Here is a 26,651-nt window from a genome sequence, read left to right as displayed (position 1 = left end):
ACTTCCAAATATTTTTGAGTTTCCTAGATGTCTTTCTTTTTTTGATTTCTAATTTAATTATGTTGTGGTCACAGAACATATTTTGTATTATTTCAATCCTTTTAGATGTGTTGAAAGTTATTTTATGGTGTCCATTATAGTCTGTCCTAGAGAATGTTCCGTACATATTTGAAAAGAGTGAATCACTGCATTTGATGAGTGGAGTGTTCCATAGATTTTAGCTAGATCAGATTTGCTGATAGCGTTGTTCAAATTTTCTGCATCTTGCTGATTTTCTTTTTAGTTTTATCAATTATTGAAAGCGGAGTATTGGAATCTCCAACTGTCATAGTTGAATTGTCTCTTTCTCCTTTCTATCAGTTTTTGCTTTATGTGTTGTTAGATGTGCATATGTTTATAATTGTTATATCTTTGTGATGCATTGACCATTTTGTCACTATGGAATGTCCCTTTTTTCTTTAATAATAGCTTTGGTCTTAAAGTCTATTTTATCCGATATTAATATAGCCACTCCAGCTCTCTTATGGTTACTGTTTGCATGATCTACTTTTCTTTTTTTTTAAGTTTATTTACTTATTTTGAGATGGGGGGAGGGACAGAGAGAGAGGGAGAGAGAGAATCCCAAGCAGGCTCCTCACTGTCAGCACAGAGCCCAACGTGGGTCTCCATCCCATGAACTGAGAGATCATGACCTGAGCCAAAATCAACAGTCAGATGCTCAACCTTCTGAGCCACCCAGGCGCCCCATGATATATTTTTTCTATCCTTTTACTTTTAATCTATTTGTGTCTTTAAATCTAAGATTTGTCTTTTTAAAATAACGTATAGTTAGTTGAATCTTGCTTTTTTGAATCTCTGACTTTTGATTGGGGTGTTTAGACCATGCACATTTAATGTAATGATTGATATAGTTGGGTTTACATTTGCCATTTTGCTATTTGTTTTCTACATATCTCTGTTCTTCTTTGTTCCTCTCTTCTTAATGCCTTCTCTTGTGTTAAATATTTTTTAGTATACCATTTTACTTTCTGTGTTGATTTTTTAACTATATTTTTTAAAGAATTTTTTAGTTTATTTTTTGAGAGAGAGAGAGAGAGAGAGAGCGAGCAGTGGAGAGGCAGAGAGAGGGAGAGAGAGAATCCCAAGCAGGCTCTGCACCATAGAACCTGATGTGGGGCTCGAACCCACGAACCGTGAGATGGTGACCTGAGCTGAGATCAAGAGTTGGATGCTTAACCAACTGAGCCACCCAGGCTCACCTAACTGTATATTTTTTGAATTACAATTGCATTATAATATGCATCTTAACTGATCACAATCTACTTTGTATCAATACTCAATTTTATTAAAAAGTAGAGGCTTTGCTCCAATTATAGCTGCATTCCTTCCCTCCTTTTTGTGCTGTTAATGTTATGTGTATTACATATATAGGTTATAAACCCAACAGTACAGTGCAATGGTTATTGCTTTCTTTATGCAATCTTATGTCCTTTAACAATTGAGGAAAAATATATTGAGACTTTTATATTAGCACACATATTAATTATTTTCACTGCTCCTCATTTCTTCCTGTGAATTAAGTTACCAACTGGTGTCAGCCTGAAGGACTTCTTTTAGTATTTCCTGTAAAGAACTATACTAGCAGTGGATTTTCTCAGTCTTTGTATATTTGGGAATGTCTCTTTTTTTAACCTCCAACTTTTAATTATTTTTAAGATTTTGTTTTTAAGTAATCTCTACACCCAACGTGGGGCTTGAACTCACAACCCTGAGATCAAGGTCATATGCTCTACTGAGTGAGACAGTCAGGCACCCCATTTAACCTTCAACTTAACAATTTTTAAAAAAAATTTTTTTTCAACGTTTATTTATTTTTGGGACAGAGAGAGACAGAGCATGAACGGGGGAGGGGCAGAGAGAGAGGGAGACACAGAATCGGAAACAGGCTCCAGGCTCTGAGCCATCAGCCCAGAGCCTGACGCGGGGCTCGAACTCACGGACCGCGAGATTGTGACCTGGCTGAAGTCAGACGCTCAACCGACTGCACCACCCAGGCGCCCCTCAACTTAACAATTTTTTAAAAAATTTTTCTTTAACATTTATTTATTATTGAGAGACAGAGAGACACAGAGCATGATCAGGGGAGGGGTAGAGAGGGGGGAGACACAGAATCCGAAGCAGGCTCCAGGCTCTGAGCTGTCAGCACAGAACCCGATGCGAGGCTCGAACTCACAAACTTCGAGATCATGACCTGAGCCGAAGTCAGTTGCTTAACCAACTGAGCCACCCAGGCGCCCCAACAATTTTTTTTTAATGTTTATTTTTGAGAGAGACAGAACATGAGCAGGGGAGGGGCAGAGAGAGAGGGAGAGACAGAATTGGAAGTAGGCTTCAGGCTCCGAGCTGACAGCACAGAACCCGATGCGGGCTCGAACCCTTGAACTGAGAGATCATGACCTGAGCCAAAGTTGGATGCTTAACCAACTGAGCCACCCAGATGCCCCTAACCTTCAAGTTTTAAAGGAAACTTTTGCTCGATATAGAATTTTTGATTGATAGGGTATTTTCCCAGTTCTTTGATTATGTCATTCTACTGTCTTTTGGCCTCTGTTGTTTTGGGTGAGAAATTAACTGCTAATTTCATTGTGGTTCCATTCTGCCTGGGTCTTTTTTCTCTTATGGCTTTCAGGACGGATTATCTTTGGCTTTTGTCTTTGACTATGAAGTGCCTACGACTAGCTCTGTTTGTGTTTATCTTACTTGGTGTTCATTGGACTTCTTGGGTCTGATTGACGTTTCTCATAAAATTTTGAGTATTTCTACCATTATATCTTCAAATGTGTATTCTGCCCCCTTTTGTCTCTTCTTCAAAGCATCTCATTACACACATTTTCTGTTTTTTAAGTTCTTATTTATTTATTTTGAGAGAGAGATTGAGAGAGAGGGGGGAGGGGCAGAGAGGGGGGGAGAGAATCCCAAGCAGGCTCCATGCAGTCAATGCAGAGCCCAACACGGGGCTTGAATTCACAAACCATGAGATCGTAACCTGAGCTGAAGTCAGACGCTTAACCGACTGAGCCACTCAGGCGCCCCTGGGGATTATTTTTGATATCATCACTTGGCCATAGCTGGAAGTCCTGCCCTTTCAATCTTTTTTTTTTTTTTTTGGTTCTATTATTTAGATGTGTCTCTTATAAATGGCTTATACCTGGATTTTTAAAAATCCTGTCTTTAGACAATTTAGTCTATTTTCCTCAGTGTGTTTGGATTAATTTCTAAACTATTATTTGATACTTTCTACTTATTCCAATATCCTGTTTCTTTATTTTTTCTTTATTTTCCTCCTTGACCTCTTTTGGATTCAGATTTTTCTCACTATTTGAGATTTTTTTCCTCTACCAGTTTGGAAGTAGTGTGCTCTATAATCTTTTATTAGTTACTCTAGAAAATTTAGCAAGCATATTTATCCTAACAAAGCTTCAAGTGATTCAATACTGATATGGCCATGAGGGAGGGTCCAGAATTACCCTCCCACCGTACATAACTGGAAAACCTGGCAAAATATATGCATCAACTGTTTCCAGAAGGGAGACCACAGTTGGTGAAGACCCTGTGGTACCAGACTTTCTGACTCAAGTAGAAAAAACGTAAGATGTAACCCATAATGATAAAAGTCAGCCAATCAAAACAGACCCCGGTGAGTTCCAGCCTCTGGTCCAGCATGTAAGGAGCTTGGAAGTTGCCACTCCCTGCTATTAACAAGTAAAAAGCTGAAAAAAACGGAAATATCAACAATTCTTCTTAGATCCATCGGGGAAGTGAGGTCCCAGGGTGAACCATTTCTCCAAACGTTGGAGAGACAGACAGACACAGAGAACCACCGCTTCCTGGAGCCAAAACCCATGAGTGAGAAGAGTTCTGGGGTAGGAACACCTGAACTTGAACTGATGAATTGCTTCAGGCTCAGTGTGGACATATCTGAGAGTTAAAACAAATCCAGGGGTGGGGCGATCTTATGGAGGCTCCCACACTTCTATATATTGTATCTCTGGGAGTCCTACCAGGTTCCCACAGCGGAGACTGGAGAAAAATGTCATGCTTCTGGTCCTGGGAGGAGGAAAGTAGACATGTTGAAATACACCAGATTTTGTGTTACACCCTTCTTACTAAGGTCTGCCCTCGAGACAAGCTATGGCGCCAGCTGTTGGGGTCGTGCCAGAGGCTAACAGAAGGCAAATACCCAAGCCCAGCCCCTCTAGCCATCCCAGCCCGCCCTAGAGGGCTTCCCAGCATAGGGGATTTGTGTTCACTCCTGCCAGGCGCTCTTGGGCAATACTCCCTCTGGACCACTTCCTTTAGAACTTTTGAACAATGTATTTTTAAAACTTTGCTATTTTTTATTTTATTTTTTTTTCAACGTTTATTTATTTCTGAGACAGAGAGAGACAGAGCATGAACGGGCGAGGGGCAGAGAGAGAGGGAGACACAGAATCGGAAACAGGCTCCAGGCTCTGAGCCATCAGCCCAGAGCCCGACGCGGGGGCTCGAACTCACGGACCGCGAGATCGTGACCTGGCTGAAGTCGGACGCTTAACCGACTGCGCCACCCAGGTGCCCCAAAACTTTGCTATTTTTATTGGGCCATTGCAATGTAAGTAAAATCTGTGTGCAAACTAACCAAATGCAGCTTCAAGACAAATCCAGGAGCCGTGCCCCCAACCAGAGGACTGCCCCTTAGTCCCCCCAAGAGAAAAAAATTCTGGAGCATTAAGTACTCTATGCCTACATCCTTTATTTAATTGCTTAATTTATTTTTAACTTAAACCCAAGTTAGTTAACATCTAGTGTAATACTGATTTCAGGAGTAGAATTTAGTGACTCATCACTTACATATAACACCCAGTGCTCATCCCAACAAGTGTCCTCCTTAATGCCCATCACCCATCTAGCCCATCCCCCCACCCAAAACCCCTCCAGCAACTCTCAGTTTGTTCTCTGTATTTAAGAGTCTCTTATGGTTTGTCCCCTTCCCTCTTTTTATATTATTTTTGCTTCCCTTCCCTTACATTCATCTCTTTTTTCTTAAATGTTTATTTTGAGAGAGAGCGAGAGCAGGGGAGGTGCAGAGAAAGGGAGAGAAAGAGAATCCTAAGCAGGATCCATGCCATCAGCACAGAGCCCCATGGGGGGCTCGAACCCACAAAGACCTGAGCAGAAATCAAGAGTCAGATGCTTTACCGATTGAGCCACCCAGGTGCCCCTATTTGTCTGTTTTGTATCTTAAATTCAACATATGAGTGAAGTCATATGATATTTGTCTTTCTCTGACTGCCTCATTTCACTTAGCATAATACCCTCCAGTTCCATCCATGTAGTTGCAAATGGCAAGATTTCGTTCTTTTTGATTGCTGAGTAATATTCCAGTGTGTGTGTGTGTGTGTGTGTGTGTGTGTGTGTGTGTTTGTGTGTGTATGCCACATCTTCTTTATCCATTCATCCATCAATGGACATCTGGGCTCTTTCCATACTTTGGCAATTGTTGATGGTGCTGCTATAAACATGGGGGTGCATGTGCCCCTTTGAAACAGCACCCCTGTATCCCTTGGATAAATGCCTAGTAGTGCAATTGCTGGGCCGTAGGGTAGTTCTATTTTTAACTTTTTGAGGAACCTCCATGCTGTTTTCCAGAGAGGTGACACCAGTTTGCATTCCCACCAGCAGTGCAAGAGGGTCCCTCTTTCTCCACATCCTCGCCAGCATCTGTTGTTGCCCGAATTGTTAATGTTAACCATTCTGACAGGTGTCAGGTGGTATCTCATTGTGGTTTTGGTTTGTATTTCCCTGATGATGAGTGATGTTGAACATCTTTTCATGTGTCTGTTAGCCATCTGGATGTCTTCTTTGGAAAAACGTCTATTCATATCTTCTGCCCATTTCTTCACTGGATTATTTGTGGTTTTTTTTGGTGTTGAGTTTTTAAAAAAATTTTTTTATGTTTATTTTGGAGAGAGAGAGAGAGAGACAGAGACAGAGCACGAGCAGGGGAGGGGCAGAAAGAGAGGGAGACACAGGATTGGAAGCAGGCTCCAGGCTCTGAGCTTCAGCACAGAGCCTGACACGGGGCTCGAACTCACCAACCATGAGATAATGACCTGAGCTGAAGTCAGCAGTCAACTGACTGAGCCACCCAGGTGCCCCAGTGCTGAGTTTGTTAAGTTCTTTATAGATTTTGGATAGTAATCCTTTATCTGATATGTCATTTGCAAGTACCTTCTCCCATTCTGTGGCTTGCCTTTTAGTTTTGCTGATTGTTTCCTTCACTGTGCAGAAGCTTTTTATCTTGATGAGGTCCCAATAGTTCATTTTTGCTTTTGTTTCCCTTGCCTCTGGAGACATGTCAAGTATGAAGTTGCTGCAGCTGAGGTCAAAGAGGTTTTTGCCTGCTTTGTCCTCGAGAATTGTGATGACTTCCTGTCTTATGTTTAGGTCTTTCATCCATTTTGAGTTTATTTTTGTGTCTGGTGTAAGAAAGTGGCCCAGGTTCATTCTTCTGCGCGTCGCTGTCCAGTTTTCCCAGCACCACTTGCTGAAGAGACTGTCTTTATTCCGTTGGATATTCTTTCCTGCTTTGTCAAAGATTCATTGGCCACATGTTTGTGGGTCCATTTCTGGGTTCTCTATTCTGTTCCATTGATCTGAGTGTCTGTTTTGTGCCAGCATCATACTGTCGTGATGATTACAGCTTTGTAATACAGCTTGATGCTCGGGATTGTAATGCCTCCAGCTTTCGTTTTCTTTTTCAGGATCGCTTTGGTTATTCGGGGTCTGTTCTGGTTCCATACAAATTTTAGGATCGTTTGTTCTAGCTCTGTGAAGAATGCTGGTGTTGTTTTTGATGTTATTTTGATAGGGATTGCTATGCCTAGATCCTTTAAATTAAAATTTCAGCTTGTGGCTCTAAATTCTCAAGGGCAATATTTCCTTTGTCCCCTGCCTCCCACTTCTACCCAGGTCCAAGGTCAAAATAAACGAATATCTTCACCTCTTTTGGTGGGGTATATATATATATATATATATATATATAGGTCACCAATTGTAGTAGTTTTCTGCTGTTGCTGTGTCAAATTGCCACAAACTTAGTGGTTTTAAACAGCAAAACTTTATTATCTTACAGTTCTGGAGGTCAGAAATCCCAATGTAGATCTCACTGAGCTAAACTCAAGTTGTCAGCAGGGCTGGGTTCCTTCAGGAGACTCGAGGGAAGAATCTGTTGTTGTTTTGCCCTTTTCCAGCTTCTACAGGCCGCCTGAATTCCTTGGCTCACAGCCCCTTCGTCCATTTTCAGGCCAGCAATGTAGCCTCTCTCCCGTGTCTCTCTGGCTCTGACCCCTGTTTCCACTGTCGCATCTCCTGTCACTCCCCTGCATCTGTCTTTCCTTTATAAAGATGCATATGATGGCATTCGGGGCCACCCAGACATTCCAGGACAGCCTCCCCGTCTCAAGATCCTTGGCTTAATCCCATCTGCAATGTCCTTTTTGCCATGTAAGGTAACATATCCGCAGGGGCCCAGAGTTAGGACGTGGCCATCTGGGGGGCTGGTATCCTGCGAAGCATGCATATTGACAGCATTGCCCTTCAAGAGTACTGGCTTTATATGGGGGCCCAGGCATCACCTCCTGGCTCCCATGGGTGGCGTCCGGATAGCCATAGAGAGAGGGTGTGCGAGGAGGAGGGTGGCCTGGGCTCCTGTTTCCTGGGTGTAGATGCCCCTGGGACAGGAGCTAACCCAGGAGCTGTCTCACTCCTCTGGACTCAAGGACCCTCATTGTTTCTGACCTTGGAGCCTTCCTCTTATTTTCCCAGCAGCTCGGCCGTTCATTCAAACGGTTTTAGGGGCTCTGGTGCAGGAGGGTTTCTCTGGACACATGGTCCGCACTGTTCATGAAGTCTCCACTACGCCCCCTTGCCCTGTCCACAGCTCCAGACACCCAGCCCCATTGGGGTCTGTTGTTTAGTGCCCCCCCGCCCCGCCTCCGGGAAGTCGGCTCTGACTGGCAGTCATCTTTGGCTCGCTGTTGCTGAGTCCCAGTCCCTAGCGCGTGTGGCCCAGAGCCGAGGCTCGACGGGTCACGAGCGAATGGGCAGCTCGGCCGGAGGTTGGGCCACCTGGCCGAGTGGGCGCGGGATGGGAAATAGTGCCATGGGGGTGGGGTGGCGCTCAAGTCCCCGACCAGCGCAGCACACAGCTCGGCACTACCACCCCCTTATGCCGCCTCCTTCCCCACCTTCCCCCAAACCCTCCGGGGTGCTCTGGAAGCAGCTCTCTCTGTTCAGTATCTTACATAAACTGTTTATTCAAGAACAATTAAAGAAAGCAACTGTGGTGCAGATTCCCTGGGGTGAGGTGGCCGGGCCGGGTGTGTAAGCAGGCTGGTGTGCGTGTGTGAGCGCTGACACGCGGACGCGCGTGCGCGCCGCCCACGAAGGGCGTGGACTGCAATGAATGACTCTGTATATGCCGCTTGGCCCCTTCCCCGCCCCCCCAAACCAACCGTGCCTATGTGGGGCCCGCCGCAGCAAAATTCAGGCCTTCTTCTTCCCCTTCCCCGCCCCCAGCTCTTGCTCTGAGACCCCCATCTCCTCTGGCCGTGGTTCGACCACCCTCAGTCACAAAGAGCTCCAGTGATCCCGTTAAGACATCTGGGGGAAGAGGGAAAAAAAGCATCTTTTCAAACGTCAAGTGGATAAACAGGGCGCCAGATGTGTGGCCAGGAACCCGCTCAGCAGCTCCCGGGCCAGCGCCCTCCCCTGTGGCGCCCGGCAAGGAGCCGCCCCGAGAGGGGCTGTCCGCATGGACGCTGGGCGGCCGGTGCACCTCCAAGCCTCAGCCCCGAGAGGCCCGAATCCTGGGCAGAGAAGCGGGGAGGTGACTACACCGGTGGTGAACCCTCCCCGTAAACAGCCGTCGGGGGACAGGGACGGACTGGGAGCGGGCCCCTGCAGCACATGAGGTGGCCAGCGCAGGGGCCCGCCCTTCTGAAGGGGGAAGCCACCGGAAGGCTCAAGGCCCAGGAATAGGCAGCCGCTTGGAATGGTCCCTTGGAATGGGAATCCCCCCAACCCTACCCCCCCCCCCCCCGAGAGAAAAAAGTAACAGTCGCAGAAGAGGCAGGTTCTGGAGCGTGATTCCGCCCCGAAAGCGGTGCGGGTCAGGCTGGTGGCCCCGGGCCCTGCTTATAGGCACATTTAATAGGACTCCCGTGGATGGTTCAAGTGGGTAGGACAGGTCTCTCCCCGAGGCCACCCTGGAGGGGCTCCTGGCTCCAGCCTCTTCCCCACAGCCCTCCCATGAGGTATTATGCTCTCCCCCCTCCCCAACTCGCTGCCTCCCTCTTCTGCCTCCCCCCAGCTCCCCCCCGCCCCACCCCCGCACATGGGTGGTCAGGGGCACCCATGGGGGGGTGGAACGGCGCCCTATGTGGGGTCCAGCTCAAAGACACCGTCGCTGGTGGGGGTGGTGAAGAAGGACGGTGGGTCGGAGGCGGCCGACTCCTGCCCCCCGCTGCTGCGTTCACGGGCGCGCCTCTCCTCCAGCCGCAGGCTCCGCTCGAAGTCTAGCAGCTGCCCCATGAAGTTGAAGTTGGGTGAGATGTTAGACTTCTTCCTCTTGACCAGGTCGTAGGCATCGTTGAGTGAGAGGTGGCGCTTCTGCATGAGGTAGGCCACAGTGACGGTGACAGAGCGGCTGACGCCTGCCAGGCAGTGAACGAGCACCCCGCAGTTCTGCGACAAGGCCTCATCTAGATGGGGGCAGAGTGGGGGTCAGTGTGACCTGTGGGCCCCGCTCCGCCGTCTTGGAACCGAGTGGCTCTGGCCGGTTTGGCCTGGGAGCCCTGTCCTGCCTGAGGAGTCCAGGGGCTTTCGCTGGTGGCCTCCGGGAGCTGGTGCCGGCACTGCCCGCCCCCAGAAGCGCCGCTCCGGTTTTGGGCTCTGCGGACGGCAGCCAAGTGCATCATGGGGCCCTCATGGGGAGTGAGAGAGGCCAGGACCCAGGCCTGGGGGGGCAGGGGGCAGGGGGGCAGAGGGGGGCCGAGCAGACTCACCAATGAACGCGATGGCCTCAGGAAAGAACTGGGACAGGTTCTGGCTCCAGTGGTCGGAGATGGGGATCTGTTTGTAGTGAAACTCGCCGTTCTTCTCGAAGACGTTAGGCAGGTTGGGGGTGACGTTGAGGATGTAGCGGATGCCCAGCTTGGCCAAGCTCTCCACGTTGGCCGAATCCCGGGCACTGCCCAGGTAGAGGTTGGGCAGGATCTGGACAGGGAAGGATGGCAGCAGCCCCCCTGGGGGCGGCGTGGCACCCTCCGAATCCAGGCCACAGCTCATGGAGTCGCGGTCAGGCTCGGATTCCGCATCAGAGTAGTCCGAGCCCAGGCACAGGCCGCCCAGCCCCACCACTGGGCTGGGCACTGGGGCTGTGCTTGGGCCACCCCGGCTGCTGAGGCTGGTCTCACACAGGTGGGGGCACTCTGCCTGGAATCTGCTGAAGCCACCTGGGAGGGGAGAGGAGGACCGTCCTGTCGATTCGGCCACCTGGGCAGCCAAGCACCCCTGGCTGGGGATACAACTCCGACACCTGAGGGGGCTTGCAGAGGTCCCCAAAGGGAACTCAACAGTCAGCAACCTGGGGCGCCTGGGTGGCTTGGTCGGTTAAGCGTAGGACTTCGGCTTGGTCATGATCTCACGGTCCGTGAGTTCGAGCCCCGCGTCGGGCTCTGTGCTGACAGCTCGGAGCCTGGAGCCTGCTACGGATTCTGCGTCTCCTCTCTGCCCCTCCACTACTCATGCTCTGCCTCTCTCTCTCTCTCTCTCTCTCTCTCTCCCTCTCTCAAAAATAGATAAACATTTTTAAAAATTGTAAAAAGAGGAAAGGTTCAGATGTGAGTTCTGTCCCTGGGTGCTTCCCCCATCCAGCTCAAGCAGGAGCACCCCAAGAGGCAGGAGCCTGAGAGCGAGCACATCATTCCACCTGGGTCGATTCAAAGTCCCAAGAAGTGAGCATCTCCTTCGTGTATGGATAACTATTTTCCCGGGCTAGGTGTGGGGCCTGGACATCTGACGCTTTATAGGTTTCTGTGTCCCCGTGCATTCAGAATGGAGCAAGGGACAACAGTCCAATGACCCGCCTTGATGGGGAAGTGGGGAGCTGGCTCTGCAGGCTCCTGGGAACCCTGTCCCTACCCTGGGCCTCTGGGTGTGTGTTTGGCTCGTCAAGGCGCCAACAGGCCTGTATCGGCCTATCCCTTTCCGTCCCCCAGCCCGTGGCTATGATGGGACGGGTCTCTGCCTCTTCCTACCTTCACTGCTTCTCTCTCTCTCTCTCTCCCCCCCCCCCCCGCCCCCGCCCTTCCCCATTCCGGAGCCTTTGCAGAGCGGGGATTTGTCCTCTTGTGCCCCTGCCTCCTTTGCCCGCGGGAGAGCAGCTGCGGGGGTGGGGTGGGGGTGGTGACGTCCTCCCGGGAGATTGGGAGTCCGCACTTGGTACTCTATTGTTGAGCGTCCCCTGAGGCAAGGCTGGGCAGGGCAGGGCAGGGCAGGGCAGCCCGATTCTCCCCATTTTCCAGACTCAGAAACTGGGGCTCTCCAGGGCGAAGGGCTTGCCCCAGGGCTTTCTCAGGGGAGAGGGGATCTCAGCTCCACTTTAGGTAAAACAAGGCTGGGCTTGCCCAGGGACAAATGCATTAGGAACCCCCCCCCTCCCCCGTCCCCCGGGAAGCTGTGGCCCTGCGAGCCCCCGGGGGCCCGGGGCCCTTCCCAGGCCGGTGCCCCGCGCCAGCGCCCGCACGTACCCTGGAGGTAGTATGCCAGGTAGCCTTCCTCGCGCAGCTTCTGCAGCAGGGTGCCGAGCACCGAGTCGGCCTCCCACTCGTCAGCGTCCGCCTCCCCGCGCCGGTGCCGGCCCCCGCCCTGGTCGTACAGGAGCACCGGGGCGGGCGGGGGCGGCTGCAGCGGCGGCCCGGGCAGCAGCGCGCGAACCGACAGGGCCCCCCGCCGCAGGCGGCGCAGCAGCAGCGCGGGCAGGGCCACGCTCAGCGCCCCGCCGATGCGCGCCGACTCGTACAGCTCGCGGCTTCTGCAGTCGAGGAGCAGCAGCCGAGGCCGCGGGGGCGACAGCTCCCGCCGCAGCCACAGGCACGAACGGCCCAGACCCTCCATGGGCTCGCGGCTCCCGGCCCGTCCGCCCGCCGGCGCTGCGGAGAGAGGGGCAGGCGCGCGGCGTGAGCTCGCGTCCCCCGCGCCCGGCCGCCAAGGGGCCGAGACGTGAAGCCCACCCCGCATGCCCAAGGCGGGCGCCGAGAGCCCCGCAGGGACACCCCAGCACCGCCCGCTTCTCTTCTCACGCCCCCTCCCTCGGCGAGGACGCGCGGAAGGGCGCCTCGAGCCCTCGGAGGAGGAAAACGCCCGGCGCGGCGGCCGGCTCCTGGAGGGGAGGAGGGAGAGGTCCTCCAGGAGAGGAAGGCCGGGTGTCCGATGGGCCCTCGGAGCGCCGCGGGTCCTTGGCCGGCCCCCTCTGGGGCAGCCTGAGGCTACGGCCACCCCGCAGCACACCCCCTTCCCGCGGCTCTCGCTTGGCCTGCCCGCAATCGCTCCCCAAGTTCAAGCTTCCGACTTTGGGGGTGTGTGTGCTGGCAGAGGCGGCCGGGGGAGTAGAGGTGGCGCCGAAGGGATGGGCCTGAGCTGGCCTCCTCGGAGCTGACCCGGCCCCGGTGGCGCCCGGGAGGAGGAAACGGGAGGCAAGAGACCTGGAGCGTGATCGCGCGGCGGGCTGCCGCGGGCAGACGTCCGAGCCGAGGCCAGCGCGCGACGCGGGGCTCGGTTCCCCCTGTAGGGCGACCCCGGGCCCGGCCTCCGGGGAAGAGGGCGGGGTGGCGAAGCAGGCGCGCACGTGGACGCTGAGTCCCGCGCAGCTCTCCAACCGGCAGCTTCCTGGCGGCGGGACCCAGCTTCCACCTTGGAAGCCGCTGCCTTTGGACGTGGAGTTGCTGTTTGGAGGGGCGGGGCAGCGGGGGCGGGCTCAGGGGGGCCGGCGAGCCAACGGGTGCCAGCGAAGCAGTCGGGTGGGACCCCAAGTGGCGCGCTGAGCGGGGGCTCGCACCGAAGCGGGACCGGGCCGGGGGCAGAGGCCAAGGGCAGGTCAGGGGCCCAGCAGGTGACCAGCCTCAGTTCTTCTGCCCAGCTGGAAGCAGGGGGGAGGGACAGGGATAAGAGCCCAGTGCCCCTGCTCCAGAAGCTGCCGCCCAGCCCTACTCACTCGTTGACCCTGGACCATCACGTCCACTGACTGGACTTTAGTGACCCCATCTCTCTAATGGGCTCATCACAACCAGCACCTCGAGCTACTGTGGGATGCCACTGAAATCATGGAGGGGAGGAGGAAGCCAGACCAGAAACCCATTGCTGTCTTCTGGCCCAGAACTCTGCCCAAGGGCTAGGAGGACAGATGACAGCTTCTGGGCACCCGCCCCCCCCCCCCCCCATAGCTTCCCTCACACATGGCCTTAGCCAGCCAGGAGCCCTGAGTCCCCAGTCCCTAACTGAGGTGCTCTGCTCTTAACCACGTCACTGTCCCAGGAATCATCCCTGGCTTCTCCCTCTGCCTCCTCCCTGGTCAAGAGCCAAGTAGTTTCGACTTAAATTCATCTCTTACACCTGTACTCTGCCCTCTGCTCCCCGCAGTGAGGGCTCGCGCTGGCCAACTCTTGACCAGGTCACAGCCTCCAAAGCCCTCTCTCCCTGCCTCCACATCATTTGTTCATCAGAGGCCAGTGGCCTCCATACCTTCCATGGACACAGGATGATGAACAGGCAGGACACACAGGGTCCCTGCTCGCTCGGCACTCCCAACTTAGCCGCACAGGTCAGTAATAGGGAGACTGAACGCGATAACGCGGGTGTGGTAAGTGTCCCTTCCCTGCTTAAAACCCGTCAAAAGCAAACACCAGAGTTGAAGGAAAATGTACAGCAGGTAAGATAAAGCTCATACAAATTAATCAAAAGGTTAAGGCTCCAATAAATGTGCAAGGAACCAGAAAAGACCGTGCGAGGAAAGAAATGCAACCTTTGGGGGAAGAAGGTTCGACCTCAGGTATGGAGGGAAGGCAAACAAAACAAAACAAAACAAAACAAAACAAAACAAAACAAAACAAGGTGACGGTGGAAAACAAGGTAACACTTCCCACCTAGTACATTGGTAAAATGTTCTCAAAGTGAATACACCCAGTGCTGCTCTTATCTGCATGGCCCTTCTGGAAATTAGTTTGGTAACAGGCATCCGGAGCTAGGAAGAAATCCACACCCTCTGGCCGCTGCTCGGAATCTATCCCGAGGAACTAACTAAAAGAAGGCAGAACTATGCACACAGGGTGGGCACCACAAGATGTGCAACTAAGGCGGGAAGGACACAAAAGCATTGGAGGGTGGACGTTTCGGATAATTAAGTTCAGTGCCACCTACGAAGTCTCCTCTGTTCATCAGAGCCATAGAGGAAGATGAGACAACTCAGGAAGGAATACTAGGGACAGGACAGGTTGTTGGGAGCCGGGCCCTCAAAGGGGCCACCATTGTCCCCCCTCCTTCCCTCCTCCCTTCCTGGCCCAGCGGGGCTGCCTGGGACTCTTCTCTGGCTACAGCCCACGGTGTCCTGGCCTCTGGGAGTCCAGGGATCCAGGGGTCTTAGGGAGCTGGGCCGTGCTCTCCTGCTCCCCAGCCCAGGCCTCCGTCCTCTGTAGCCTGTTCAGATTCTGCTCCTTTTCCAGACCCCCCCCCCCCCCCGCCCTGCCAAGGCACCCTCCTCTGAGCAGCCTTCCTGTAGCCTCCTTGGTCTGTGCTCTAGGCCTCAGGTCCCTGACGCTGCAATGTCTGGGAGCTGCTGCAGATTCGGAGGCTGCGACCAGAGCGGGACCCACGCGCACTACCCCCCCCTCCCGCCCCCCCCCCCCGCCGTGGTCTCGCCTGCTCCAGGGCAGGGACTCTTGTCTTCTGTCCTGTGCTTTCCCTCACATCCTAGCTCCCAGAGGCAGAGGTGGGCTGCCACCTGGACTTGGGCCTCAAGCCTCGGGGCTCCCTCCGGGCCGCTGCAGCTGGGGAAGGAACTCTGGGGCAGGCCTGGTTGAAACCGCCAAGGACTTCTGCAGTGTGCCCGCCTGGAGTGCCTGGCTTGGCCGAGTTGTGGGCGGTGGCAATGCTGGACAGGGAGGTGGAGGGGTGCAGGGCGGCCAGCCCCCTTGTCCTGGGGAGTCAGTGTGGCTGGAGAGAGGGTGGCCGGCCCCTTAAGGGGTAGGAGCTCCTGAGGTGCCCAGGCATGCTTTCTAGAGAGGGATCCCTGGAGGAGGCGAGGGGAGCCTGTCTGGGAAGAGGAGGGTGGGGGCGGCCTGGGGCGTGGGAAGGAGGCAACTTCAGCAACGGTGAAGGGAGAGGAAACTTGGCTCCAAGAAACTCTCCCGGAGCGGGGCTGTGCCGGAGCCTGTGGCTCCCAGCGCCTGACGAGGGGCTCCCCTGCGCGCCTGGCGCTGGACCGCTGCGGGCAAGCCCACCCATCGGGTGAAAAGGATCAGGAGGAGGGGCCGTGTTCAATCTCGCAAGTGAGTACTCAGTGCCCGGCGCCAGCAGCGCCCGCTGCGCCAGCCGCAGGACAAACTGGAACCTGTTGCCATCTCCGCACTGCGGGGCTGAGCGCAGCCAAGCCCCCCCCCCGCCCCGCCCCCAGCGACCCTGGCCGGCCCGCCCGCACTCGGGGTTCCGCGTAGCACCTGCTCTGGGCGCCGGCCCCGCCCCGCGGGCTGGGAGCGTGCTGGGCTGGGGGAGGCAGCGCCGTGCGCCCGGTCTCGCGGAGGCCCGCACGGCGGGTGGAGCCAGGCGGCGCGCTCGCCGCAGGGTGGGAGCTGAGCCTGCCGCCCCGGTCCCGCCGGGCGTCCCCGGCCTCCGCCCGACCCGGCCGGTGCCCCTCGGAGGCGGCGGGGACGCGGCGGCCCGTAGGCCCCGCGCGCGCCGTGTGCGCCCTCTGGTCTCCCGGAGCCTCTGGAGAGCGGCGCCCCGCCTCGCCCGCCACCCCTCACCCCGAAATGCACGGTTCTCTCCGGGCCGAATGGCAGGATTTCGGCTGTCGCGGCCCAGTCACATGGCCAGGAGGAGCACAACTCCCAGCGACAGCGTTCCTGCCAAATCCAGTGTCTTTTCCACCAAATCCACTTTCCGCCGGGGATGGCTTTCTGCTTTTCCTGGTCGGTGTTCTCGCTGGACTGGGAGTTCCTCCAAGGCAGGAGCGGGCCCCAAGCTGGCCCCAGCCCCCAGCGCAGGGCTTGGCGTATGCCCGGCGCTCCCGGAAGAAATGCTTGTTAACAAAGAAGGCGTGAATGAATGAAACCAATTGTTGCATGAGGAAGCCCTGGGGGGTGCTGGTCGTGCTGTTTCTCCCCGCGGGTCACCCCCCCCCACACACACACCACGGACACGCACAGGCACACATGCACGCCCAGCCCTGCCCTCACGGCACACCCGGAGAGGCACACACGCTGTGTCGGACTCCCGTCCTCCTGGAGCCGACCTACTACGTGCCTGTTCGGCAACTGGCGTTCCTTTGGTTCCAGATGGGCTGCCTCCATTTCGGTGCCCGCCTCTCCCTTCCTCCTCCCCCAGCCCACATCTAAGTATGGTACCTTGCACCCCAAGTGCCTGCTTTATCTCTTAGGGAAGAGCCCAGGCCAGTCGCTGGGAAGACTCAAGGTCTGTTTAGGGAGGCACCTGGCAGGGACGCGAAGACTGCTGCAGCCTCTAGAGCCCGCGTGCCAGGTGTCAGGGGTGGCGGTGGGAGGGCCTCGGGGACGTGCTGGGGGTGTGGGGGGCTATCTGCGATGGGGCCGGGGAGCGTAAATCCAGCAGGCGTGCGTACGTGCTGGGGCGTGTGTGAGCGTGCACGCTGGGGATGCTAGGGGTGTGTGCCTGGGGAATGGGCCCGGTGTGGGGTGTGGGGAGCCGGCTGCTGGGGCATGAGTTAGTTCTGGGGCTTCACTCAGGGGTAGGTGGGTGGCAGCAGTGTCTCTGGGCTGGGAACGTGGGTGGAGTGTCTGTAATGAGCATATGGGGAGTTGGAGATGGTGGTGGCACCGTGAGGGGAGCTATGTTAGTGCAGATATGGCAGGGATGGATTGTGTGTGTGTGTGTGTGTGTGTGTGTGTGCGTGCGCGCGCGCGCGCGCGCCTGGGTGTGTACTGGGTCTGGGATGGGTGCTAGCCTGAGTTGGGGGCAGCGCTGGCTGGTGGGCTAGGGGCTGCTGCTGTGCTCACTGCAGGGACTAGGTCTGCGGTGCGTGGTTGATGCGCGCGCGTGCAGAGGACAGGGAGGTGCACGGGCGGGATGCGGGGGGTGTGCGGTGACAGGATCGAGTGGGTCTCACAGGGGCGCGTGCGTCGGCCCCGTGGGCTACGCTTTGGCAAGACTTTGGGGTGCAGGGTGGAGGAGCTCACGTCGGAGGGGGCGGCCGGGCTGGGTGGGGGTGGGGTGGGTGGGTGCCGGGGAGCCGCGTGCTCCGCTCACCTCCGCTCACCTCCGCTCACCCCGGATCCGCTCGGCTTCCAGCGCCGGCTACGCGCGTCGCGGCCGGGAAGTTTCCGAAGCCCAGGCGGCGGGAAGCGCCACCGCCGCTGCCGCCGAGCGTCACCGGAGCCTCAGGCGGCGGCCTCGCCTGAAGCCGAGGGGCCGCCGCCGCCGCCGCCGCCGCTGCGGAGGGAAACTCCAAATCCCGCCTCCGCCGCCGCCTCCTCCCTTCCCGTCGCCGTCTTCTCCGCCCCCTGCCCAGGAGGGGCGATGTCGCCGGCGGCGCGCAGGGAGGGAGAGGGGAGGGACCGCGCGGCCTGCCCGGCGTCTCCCTCCACCTCCCCCGCCCCCGCCCGCCTTCCTCCCACCTGCGAGACTGTCCGCTCTGCCCGCCGCGGACCCTCTGCGCGGGAGGCTCGCGGCATGGGGTCCGCGGGCTCAGGGCGCGGGAGTGGGGTGGGGAGACCCGACCCAGGCTGGACCTGGGCTGGGGGAGGGTTGCCCCAAGACTCCGTGCTGGCGCCTCTGCTTCCAGCGAGGGAAGCGAAGGGGCCCGTGGAGGACCGGGCACAGCTGGGCCCCTGGGGCCACCTCCTACTGCCACGCGGGAGAGGGCATGAGGTCCGTCTGACTACTACAAATAACCCCCCCTCCCGCCCCCAGCTCCCAGGTCCCTCCGCACTGTCTTCTCCCTTTCTTGTGTATCAGATTCTGGCTAATAATGATAGCGTTTGAGCCTCAGTGCCTGGAAGGGGTGGAGCCAGGACGCTGGGGGAGGGCCTGAGAGGGGGCCTTGTCACCAGGCCCACTTTGCTTTCTTCGGCACCAAAGGCCATAAGCATCTCCATCGAGGACCTCATTTTGTCCTTACGCCAGTCTGGGAGTCAGAGGGGATCTGGCTAGGGAAACTGAGGCACTGGTTTCCTGGTGTCACACGGCGACATGGCGGTGGAGCCCCACCGGGTTCAGAAGCCCCAACTGAGTGTGAACAAGGACACTCAGTGGATTCTCTGCCCCGCTCGCTGCTGTGGGGAGGAGGAGGCGGGGAGGAGCATAGAGGGGCTCCCACGTGAGTCATGGGTGAGTTGGCCCCCCCTGGAATGGGGCACAAGGGATGCTGAAAAGCGGCACGATTGCTGTGGGCTGCTGTAGACCAGCTTCTGGCAGGGTCTCCCGTGCCTCTGCTCAGGGAGATCAGAGTGAGGCGAGGCGAGGCCAGGCTGGGGCGACATCGAGAGGGAGGCGGGCAGGGCTGGGATGCCAGCAGCTCCATGGATGAGGGGGCAGCCAAGGGAGGCCTGGCTGCCTGGCTCCTGTCTGCAGCACTGCTGAATTCCCCTGAGTCATTTCCTGGAAAAGAGAGGAGAGGGGCAGCTTTGTCTCTGGTGCCTCAGTTTCCTCATGTGTACAGCTGGGGGGAGGGGAGGACCTCATGGTCTCCCAGGGCCCTCTGGGACTGGCCTCACTGCAGTTTGGACCCATGAGACGGGGCGAGCAGAGCCCAGCTGCTGCCGCTCTGGCAGACCCGCCTTGCCCTTTGACCCCTTCCAGCCTCAGCGGGACGCTCACTCTCCCAGCCCACCCCCTGCTCTGGCCCCTGGGCCTTCCGAGGTTGTATCTCCTGGAAGGTGCATCCGGCAGGCAGGCCCAGGGAACCCCAGAGCCAGGCTGGCACTTTCTTCTCCCCTTCGGCGTCAGGGCTCCGGGGGCCAGTGTGGAGCCAAAAGGCCATAACAGCACCTGACAGGTGAGCAAACCAGGCTGTGCGGGATGGGGGGGCCCTGCCGCTCCGACCCTGTGCTTCTCCGACCGGCCGCATGTGCTGAAAACACACGGAGACCACAAAAGATAAGGCTCTGTTTCCTGCCCCCAACGCTGCCCCCCTGCCCCCCCACCCAGGGCCCTGCCCCGGCCCAAGGCACTCAGTCAGCCCCCCCCCCCCCCCCCCCCCCCCCGGGCAAAGACTTGGTGAGCTGACTCAGAGGACTTTCTGGAAAGGTTGGATAACCAGTCCCCACCTCCCCACCCCCATGCCATGCTTAAGTGACTCAGGGCCCAACAGGCTGGAGGAGGAACATTTGGATCGAATGCTGCTGTCCCCCACCCCTGCAGAGCTCCCACCCCAGCCCTGCCACGGGGCCTCTGCTCTCCAGGCAACGAGGCCCACCCAGTGCTGGAAGAGGAGAAGGCAGAAATGGCCAGACCAGGCCGGGGACTTAGCGAGCGAGGCCTGACTGTATACCCTGTTGAGGAATAAAATGCGAATCCTTCTAGAAGAGGACTTGAGTACCAGGCCAATTGTGTTGGAACCGAGGTTGTTCTGAAGACACAGCTGGGCCTCCCTCTCCAAAGCCGCCCAGCCCGCATGCTCACTCCTGTCCGTTCCCGACAGGACCGGAATCTCAGCCGAGTTGCCGGGCAGCCCCCAAGACTCTCTGTCCTCAGCACCCCCGCCCCCTTTGCCACCAGAACCCCGAGGCACACCGCAGCTCTGCTGCTCTGGGCCTCGGGCGAAGACAGCCGTACCTGTTAAGCCCGTTTTCCAGGTCCCGATTCCGGGCCGCTTTCCAGGCAAGCAAAGTTTGAGGAGAGGCCCTACCTCCCGTGGGCCTGGCACGGAGATCCTGCTCCCGTCTGGGGCGCCCTGGCACGTGGGCACACCACACCTGAGGCTTTATTTCTGGGCACCCACGGGGTGCTACCCGAAGCCGTTAGCCCCTGTGACACCGCCCACCCCGCTCCCAGCCCCCAGGCCACCATCACTGTCACTCGGTCACTCCACGGCTGGGTGCCGCGGTTCGCCCTGCCCCTCCCCCCACGTGAGGTGCTGTAGCCAGCATCTTCTAGGCGCGTCGTGCTACCGGCTGCCATGCCTTCAGGAGCATCCTAGACCCTGTTCTGGAGCACCCCACTTGCCTGTGGCGGCTCCCAACAGGGCCAGGTCCAGACATTTTAAACCAAATGCACATCCCGGGGTCTGCACTTGCAGCTGAGGTGACAGGAGGGAGCGACATGAGAGGAGGGACAGGAGAAGTGCGCAGCGATTGATTTCTGAGGGGCCGTGACCTCGGGAGCCATTAACACCCCCATTCTGGGAGGGCTCAGGTTCAGGTTCAATAACCCGGTTATAAGCCCCCTCCGGCCAGCTGTGTGGGCTCCCTCTCCTTGTCTTGTCCTCCCGAGAAGCAGTGCGCGTGTCTGGATATACATTACAGATGATATAATCCTTTTACCGGGAGAGAGCCGGACGCCCACACCCATCGGCTGGATGGGCAAAGGGAGGTGAGTGGGGAAGAGGAGGGAGGGCGGGCAGCCCCTCCAGCCCCCATGCTACGGAAGGGGAGGAGACAGAAGCAGGTGGCTTCCTGGCTTGTCCCAGGCAACTTGAGGGCTGAATGGGGCAGAAGAGAGGGGAGCCAGAATGGCCGGGGAGATTGGGGGTACCCAGAGCCTGCAGGGAGTTGCTCCCCTGCTGTAGACCCCCGTCCACCGGCTGAGCTTCGGAAGGTCTCTGAGCGGCCCACCCGCCTTTCCGGCTGCGTGTCTCCACGTCCTGACCGGAACGTGCCTCTCGAGTTGGAGCATCTCATCCTGGGAAAGAAGATAATATACAGAACAGGAAGTGAGGCCAGGCCCAGGCTGCTGCTCATTCTGACCCTTTGCCCTGGCTCAGATGTCTGTGGGGGTGGGGAAGGGGTTCGTGAGGGTGCTGTGTGTCCCCACCTGCGACCGTGCTCCTCAGGGGTCTGCCCCCTTCCGTCACGGGATTGAGAACAAAGTCTGGCTGCTTCTCCGCTGTGTCCCCCGCGTCCCCTCTCAACACCGCAGGGCCCAGGCTGGGCCCTGTTGGCTCCTTGCACCCAGACCAAGGCCGGACACCCCGCTGGCCGGGTCAGGTGCCGCTCTGGGGTCAGGGGGCACCGAGCACTGCTCTGCTCCTCTCCTTGGAGAGACGAGGACGAGGACCCCGGCCAGGCTGCAGCCTCCATAGAGGGGACCACTTGGGCCCTGGGGGCTTGGGTCTGGTCCCAGTCATTCTTGGCTGGAAGGGGCGGAATATGGCCAGCTACCTGGCCAGAGCAAGGAAGGAGGCAGCTCTCGGTTGCAGAGGGACCCTGGAGAGGTGTCCGCGCGGTCCGAATTGGCAGAGAACCGACTGCGGAGAGGGCCTGGTAGGACCGTTGAATCCAGGCCAGCCCCGCCAGGGTAGAGCCCGAGGCTGTGGCTCCAGGGTGACAAAGACGGGCCTGTAGATGAGGGCCTTTGCCTCTATCACCCTTTCTTGGCCCTGCCCCCATCCCCCACACAGCCCCCCGGCTCTCGCTGCCCCCTCCCCACTTTCCTGCTTGAGAGGTTCGCCACAAGGAAGGCTCGGGATATTTCTGCCAGTTCTATGGGGATTTTTCCTGTCTAAATTTAGAGAGCAGCTCTTACCCCGCAGTACCTGCTTCCCACATTGGTGACTGATTTGCATCCTGCAAGCGCCCAGCGGAGAGGAGAGTGTGAAGGTGTGGTGCCATGTGACCACCGCCCCTCGGGGCTGGTCCCTGGGCTGCGAGAGGGGGAAGGAGAGGGAGGGGAGGGCCAGGACGCCGGAGGGATGGTTCATATCCACGGAGAGGCGGGAAGGGGATGGCCCAGGCCTCGCGCTCAGAGTCCGGCAGGCACACGGCCCGGCCCCGCACGGCGACCCTCTGGGTGGGGCACTGTGATGCGTCCCTGAGCCCCTTGCAGGCCCGCGGAGGCTAGAGTAACAGCCTCAGAGCCATCGCCGTCTGTCACTGTGTGCTTCCGCGGTGCAAAGAGTCTGCGTGCGCTCCGTGCCGGCCGCCTCCCGCAGGGGCGCACAGAAGGACCTCAGCCGCGATGCCCAGTGGGCGCAAGCTGCCAGCCCGGCCCTCTCCTCCCTACCCCGTTGCCAGCAATGTGTCACCACCACAGGGAGAAAGGATGGGGACCGTGGGGGCTCTGGGAGTCAGGGTTCAGCCCCGGCTGCTCTGGGGTCCCGTTTGCCTCTGCCGTCACCAACCTGGAGCAGTGGCCTGAGCCTTCCAGCAGTGCAAGCGTCTCTTCAGTGGACCCCCGCTCTGGGGCCGCTGTCGGCAACCACCAGCCTAACCCCGGACCCGCTGCGTCAACCTGGAAGACAGCTCTCGGGACCTGCCGTTGCAGAGCTGGCCGGAGCCACAGGGACTGTGACGGTGGCCTCGGCCTCCCTGGGGCACTCCTGGCTCGAACTGCCTGTTCTCTGTAGCCACAGAGGAGAACAGGGGTGTCGAGGATCGGGTCCCCAAGGATATAAGCCTAGGAGGACTTCCCAATCGTCAGAGCGAACTTCCTGTGCTCCGCTCCCGGTGGCAGCCCCATCCACCGTGGCCTGCCCAGACAGGCTCTGTGGATTGCGAGGGATAGAATTATCCAGAAGTTGTCTTCAGGAAGGGGGACCTGTGGTGCCCAGAATGCCGTATGCTTCTTAGCCGAGCCTACCCTTCCCCCATGGCTCCCGCCCCTGTGCACCCGCGGCCAGCGCTGGCCCCTGGCACCCCCGGCACCAGCCCCACCTCTGCCCAAGCCCCTCACCAGCCCTCAAGATCCTCCCATGACATCCATGCGTCCATGCCTTCAGAATGCAGACACTCCCGCGGCCCGGCTCTCCTCTGACCTCTGGCCTGTGGGGGCTGCTCCTTCTGCCCCCCCTCCACCTCCCAGAGCTCCAGGCCAGCGGGCATCACTTTGCTTCCCAAGACCGCGGTCCCCAGTTGTCAGTTCAAGCCCCGTGTTGGCCTCTGCCGACTGTGAAGCCTACTTCAGAGAAAAAACAAGGCACCGAGAGTGCGGCTCCTGGACATGACGCGACCACCCTCCCGTCAGAGTCCAGGGCCTCCAAGGTTTTCCTCCTCAGCCCTCAGTGCCTGGTTACAGGTCCACTCTTGGGGCCCCGACTCTGGGCTCACGGCCTCTTCCCCGCCACGCCAGCCCTCATCCTCAGAATGGCCCAGCTGAGCCTCTGCTCGTCACTGCTTCTCTGGTGGCCCCGTCTACACTCGGACATGCACTGTCAGCCTGTACGTCTACTTGCTCCTGGCCAGCCTCCTTCCCACAGCTCCCGGTGGCCACTCCTGACCAGTACGTCTCCTGGAGCCCAGCTCCGGCCTGTCCCTCCCGGCAGGCACCTTTGCCACCCACATCATCAAGCCCTTTCCGACGGGTCAGGCGAGAGCTGCCTGGACTTCCGGCCCTTCCCCGGTCAAAGCCGCCAGCAGCCGTGGCTCCAGTCACCTGGCATCCAAGCTTGGAGGAGGCGGAGTCCCCTTCCTGTCCCTCAGGAGCCCCGTCTCCTGGGCCCCTGGCCTCTGCCCCGCGTGCTGCATGCTCAGCTGCCTTCTTCGGTCTTGCTCTTCGTCACCCCATCCTCTGTCCCCCGCTCCCGGTCTTCTCCACACCGTTCCGGCCATCTCTCCCAAGCTCCACAGCCCCCATTCTGCCCTACGTGTTCCTGCCCATGACCTCAGCTCCTCTCCTGGGTGATGACTGTGACATCAGTGTCTCTTGGGGGCCACACCCACAGTTCCAACTGGCAACTGGCCCCGGCCGCCTGACTTCCCCACGACCCCACAGGGGACTCACTGTCTCCACTCCCTCTCGCTCCACCGCCCCTCACAGTTTCTGATGACTTCACCACTTAAAGAGCTCGCAGGTGCATCACCCCTTGTCCCTGGTCGGGCTCTGCCCTCTCCTCACTCTCAGAAGCCTCTAGGCTCCATTCTCCCACCCAGCCCCTGTGTGGCAGGTGCAACAATTGTCCCCTCCTCCAGCGCCAGTGGGCCCGAGTGGCCTCGAGGACAATGTGCACATGACACAGCCCATGGGCTTCCCTAGCCCCCAGTTCACTACTGGTGGTGGCCAGAATGCACCAGGACGTCTTGGGTGGCTTTGCCTCATCCTCTGAGACTGAGCACTGCCTCCTGCACTAAGGAGGCAGGTCCCTGTGCCTTATTCTAAATAAGCTCACGTTCTGAGGTTCCGGGTGGACCTATGTTATGTGGGTCCACCCTGCCGCCCACTATGTCATGCCCTGTGTCCCCGATTCGTGTCTGGCCCACGGGCAAGATACATTGCCGCCATCCTGCCATCCCCCAGAGACTTCACCTGCCACGCGCACTGCCCGTAGGTCCCCATCTGCCCGGCGGGGGCGTTCTGTCTTCGCTGGGACCACCTGGCCCAGGCCATCTGTGTTCTCCCAGCCCTGGACCACTGTGGTCTGTGGCCAAGGAGCCACCTCCTGAGTCGAGAGAATGTTTGGAGGAGAGGGGTCCCATCACGGTGGTAGTTGTCTCCAGTGCTCTGTACCCGGCATGGCTCTGAGATGGGGCTCGGGCACTGTGCGTGGACTCCAGGAGCAGGTGACTCCAAGAGCTTGGCTGGAGTGGCCACATGACTTCAACAGGAGCCCCAGAGCCTCCTAATTAAGAAACAGAAGAACCAGGGCGCCTGGGGGACTCAGTCGGTTTAGCCTCCGACCACTGATTTTAGCTCAGGTCATGATGTCACAGTTTGTGAGTTCCAGCCCCACACCGGGCTCTGCACTGGCAGAGTGGAGCCTGCTTGGGATCCTCTCTCTCGTTCCCTCTCAAAATAAATAAATAAATAAACATTAAAAAAAGAAGAAGAAGAAACAGAGAAGCAAAGCTGGCAACCCAGGAGGGGACAGGGAGATGTGGGGATCACCGCGGGCCGCCCCCACCCTGGCTGCCGGGGACGCAGACGACGGGGCTTTGGTCTTTTTGCTTTTCTTTGGGAGTCGCGTCTCTGGCTTGCCCCGGAGGAAGGAGTATTGGAAAGAGCCACCGCAGTCAGGGTTCCCCCTCACTGGCTTGGGAACACTGTGGGTCCCTTCACCGTCCCCATCCTGGGAATCCCCACGCGCTGCCGTTTTGGCACAAACCCTGAACGCGGGTCGAGGCGCGGGAGCAGACACCTTCGGCTTGACGAGGTGATCGCCGGGACCCCTCGATGGCGGCCCGGGACGTGACCCAGTCACGTCGACCAGCCCTACGGAACGCGCTCGGCGCCCTGGGCGCATAGGATGGCGAGCGGCCTGGGCACGTGCCTCCCGGGCCACGTTCGTGCCTCCTCCCGCCCCGCCCGGTCCAGGGGACCTTCCCTGACTCCCGCGTCCCCTCAACGGGCTTCAGCTCTGCTCTTCCTGGAAGACCTCGGGGCCAAATTTCCCGTCTTGCTTTGGAGCCACAGGCGCGGGAGGGGTGCACTGGGTCCAGGGACAGGGCAGTCTGGGCTCCTCGGGCTACTGGGGTCCGCGAGTGCTGCCCCCTGGGTGGGGTGACCCCCGCGGTCAGAGGGAGGCTCATACCTGAGTGGCCCCGCGCCGGCAGCGGGACCGGAGCGTGGGGCACGGGCACGGGCCCCTCGAGGGCGGCCGCCACCCCATCTGTTCCCTCCTTCCCGCGGCCCCTGGCTCCTGGCCGATGGGCTGTGGTGTGGGGTGCGCCGAGGGGGAGACTCAGACACCACCTTGTTGTCACCGTCCAGCGGTCCCACCGTGAGACGGGTCCTCCTGCCTTCACACCAGCCCTCGGTCCCTCTCGGCACCTCCCAGGTCCGAACTCGGCCTGGGACTTACCCTCACTGGGCTGCCGCTTAGCTCCACGTCCTAGCACGCAGGGTGTTCTCTGCCTCCTCCTTGGCCCCACAGCTGGGAGCGCCTCCCTCAGGGGTCACCCTGCTCACATCTCATGCACCACAGGGCTCCCCTCCACAAACGTCTCCTGAATGAATGTGGTCGAGTTGGGGTGGCCGTGACGCCCCACATAGACCCTCGCAACACCCCATTCCGTGTCTGGCTCCGGGCTGGCTCACTGGAGGACGGAAAGGATCGAGGACCAGACCTGCTTCTGAGAGACCCCCTGGCACCGGCCCAAAGCACCGGCTTCTGAATCCCTGGTGCGCCCCACAGTCTGCAGGCACCGTTGGATGGCTTTGGCTCCCGCACCGGCCTTCTCCCTCTGCCCCTCGGCTGCAGGCAGCCGGCCCAGGCC

General features: G+C 58.2%; 2 protein-coding genes across 8 annotated transcripts; both read right to left on the bottom strand.

Moving 5' to 3' along the window:
* Positions 1 to 9,424: 9,424 nt before the first annotated feature.
* On the bottom strand, positions 9,425 to 12,342 carry DUSP9 (dual specificity phosphatase 9). Its single transcript, XM_004001006.5, has 3 exons — positions 11,853 to 12,342; positions 10,107 to 10,556; positions 9,425 to 9,803 (listed from the first exon to the last, which is right to left on the bottom strand). The coding sequence occupies exons 1-3, from the start codon at positions 12,340 to 12,342 to the stop codon at positions 9,478 to 9,480; spliced, it is 1,266 nt and encodes a 421-aa protein (XP_004001055.2). The 3' UTR covers positions 9,425 to 9,477.
* Positions 12,343 to 16,412: 4,070 nt separating this feature from the next.
* Positions 16,413 to 25,103, bottom strand: LOC111558755. 7 transcript variants are annotated; one of them, XR_006593188.1, is made up of 5 exons: positions 22,030 to 25,103; positions 21,319 to 21,842; positions 21,040 to 21,186; positions 20,122 to 20,584; positions 16,413 to 19,417 (listed from the first exon to the last, which is right to left on the bottom strand). XR_006593188.1 is itself a non-coding variant. In XM_045051039.1 (4 exons), the coding sequence occupies exons 1-2, from the start codon at positions 21,891 to 21,893 to the stop codon at positions 20,805 to 20,807; spliced, it is 957 nt and encodes a 318-aa protein (XP_044906974.1). In that variant the 5' UTR covers positions 21,894 to 21,897; the 3' UTR covers positions 16,413 to 18,945; positions 19,336 to 19,417; positions 20,122 to 20,804. The 7 variants fall into 7 exon arrangements, 2 of the variants coding, with proteins under 2 accessions (XP_044906974.1, XP_044906973.1); XR_006593187.1 differs by having other exon boundaries at positions 20,122 to 21,186; positions 22,030 to 22,147; positions 22,625 to 25,103; XR_006593185.1 differs by having other exon boundaries at positions 20,122 to 21,186; positions 22,030 to 23,400; positions 23,875 to 25,103.
* Positions 25,104 to 26,651: the final 1,548 nt, after the last annotated feature.

Source organism: Felis catus, chromosome X, assembly GCF_018350175.1.
Source record: "Felis catus isolate Fca126 chromosome X, F.catus_Fca126_mat1.0, whole genome shotgun sequence".
NCBI classification, from domain to species: domain Eukaryota; kingdom Metazoa; phylum Chordata; class Mammalia; order Carnivora; family Felidae; genus Felis; species Felis catus.
Note: the sequence above shows the minus strand (reverse complement) of the source record. Positions and strands in the feature narration are given on the sequence as shown.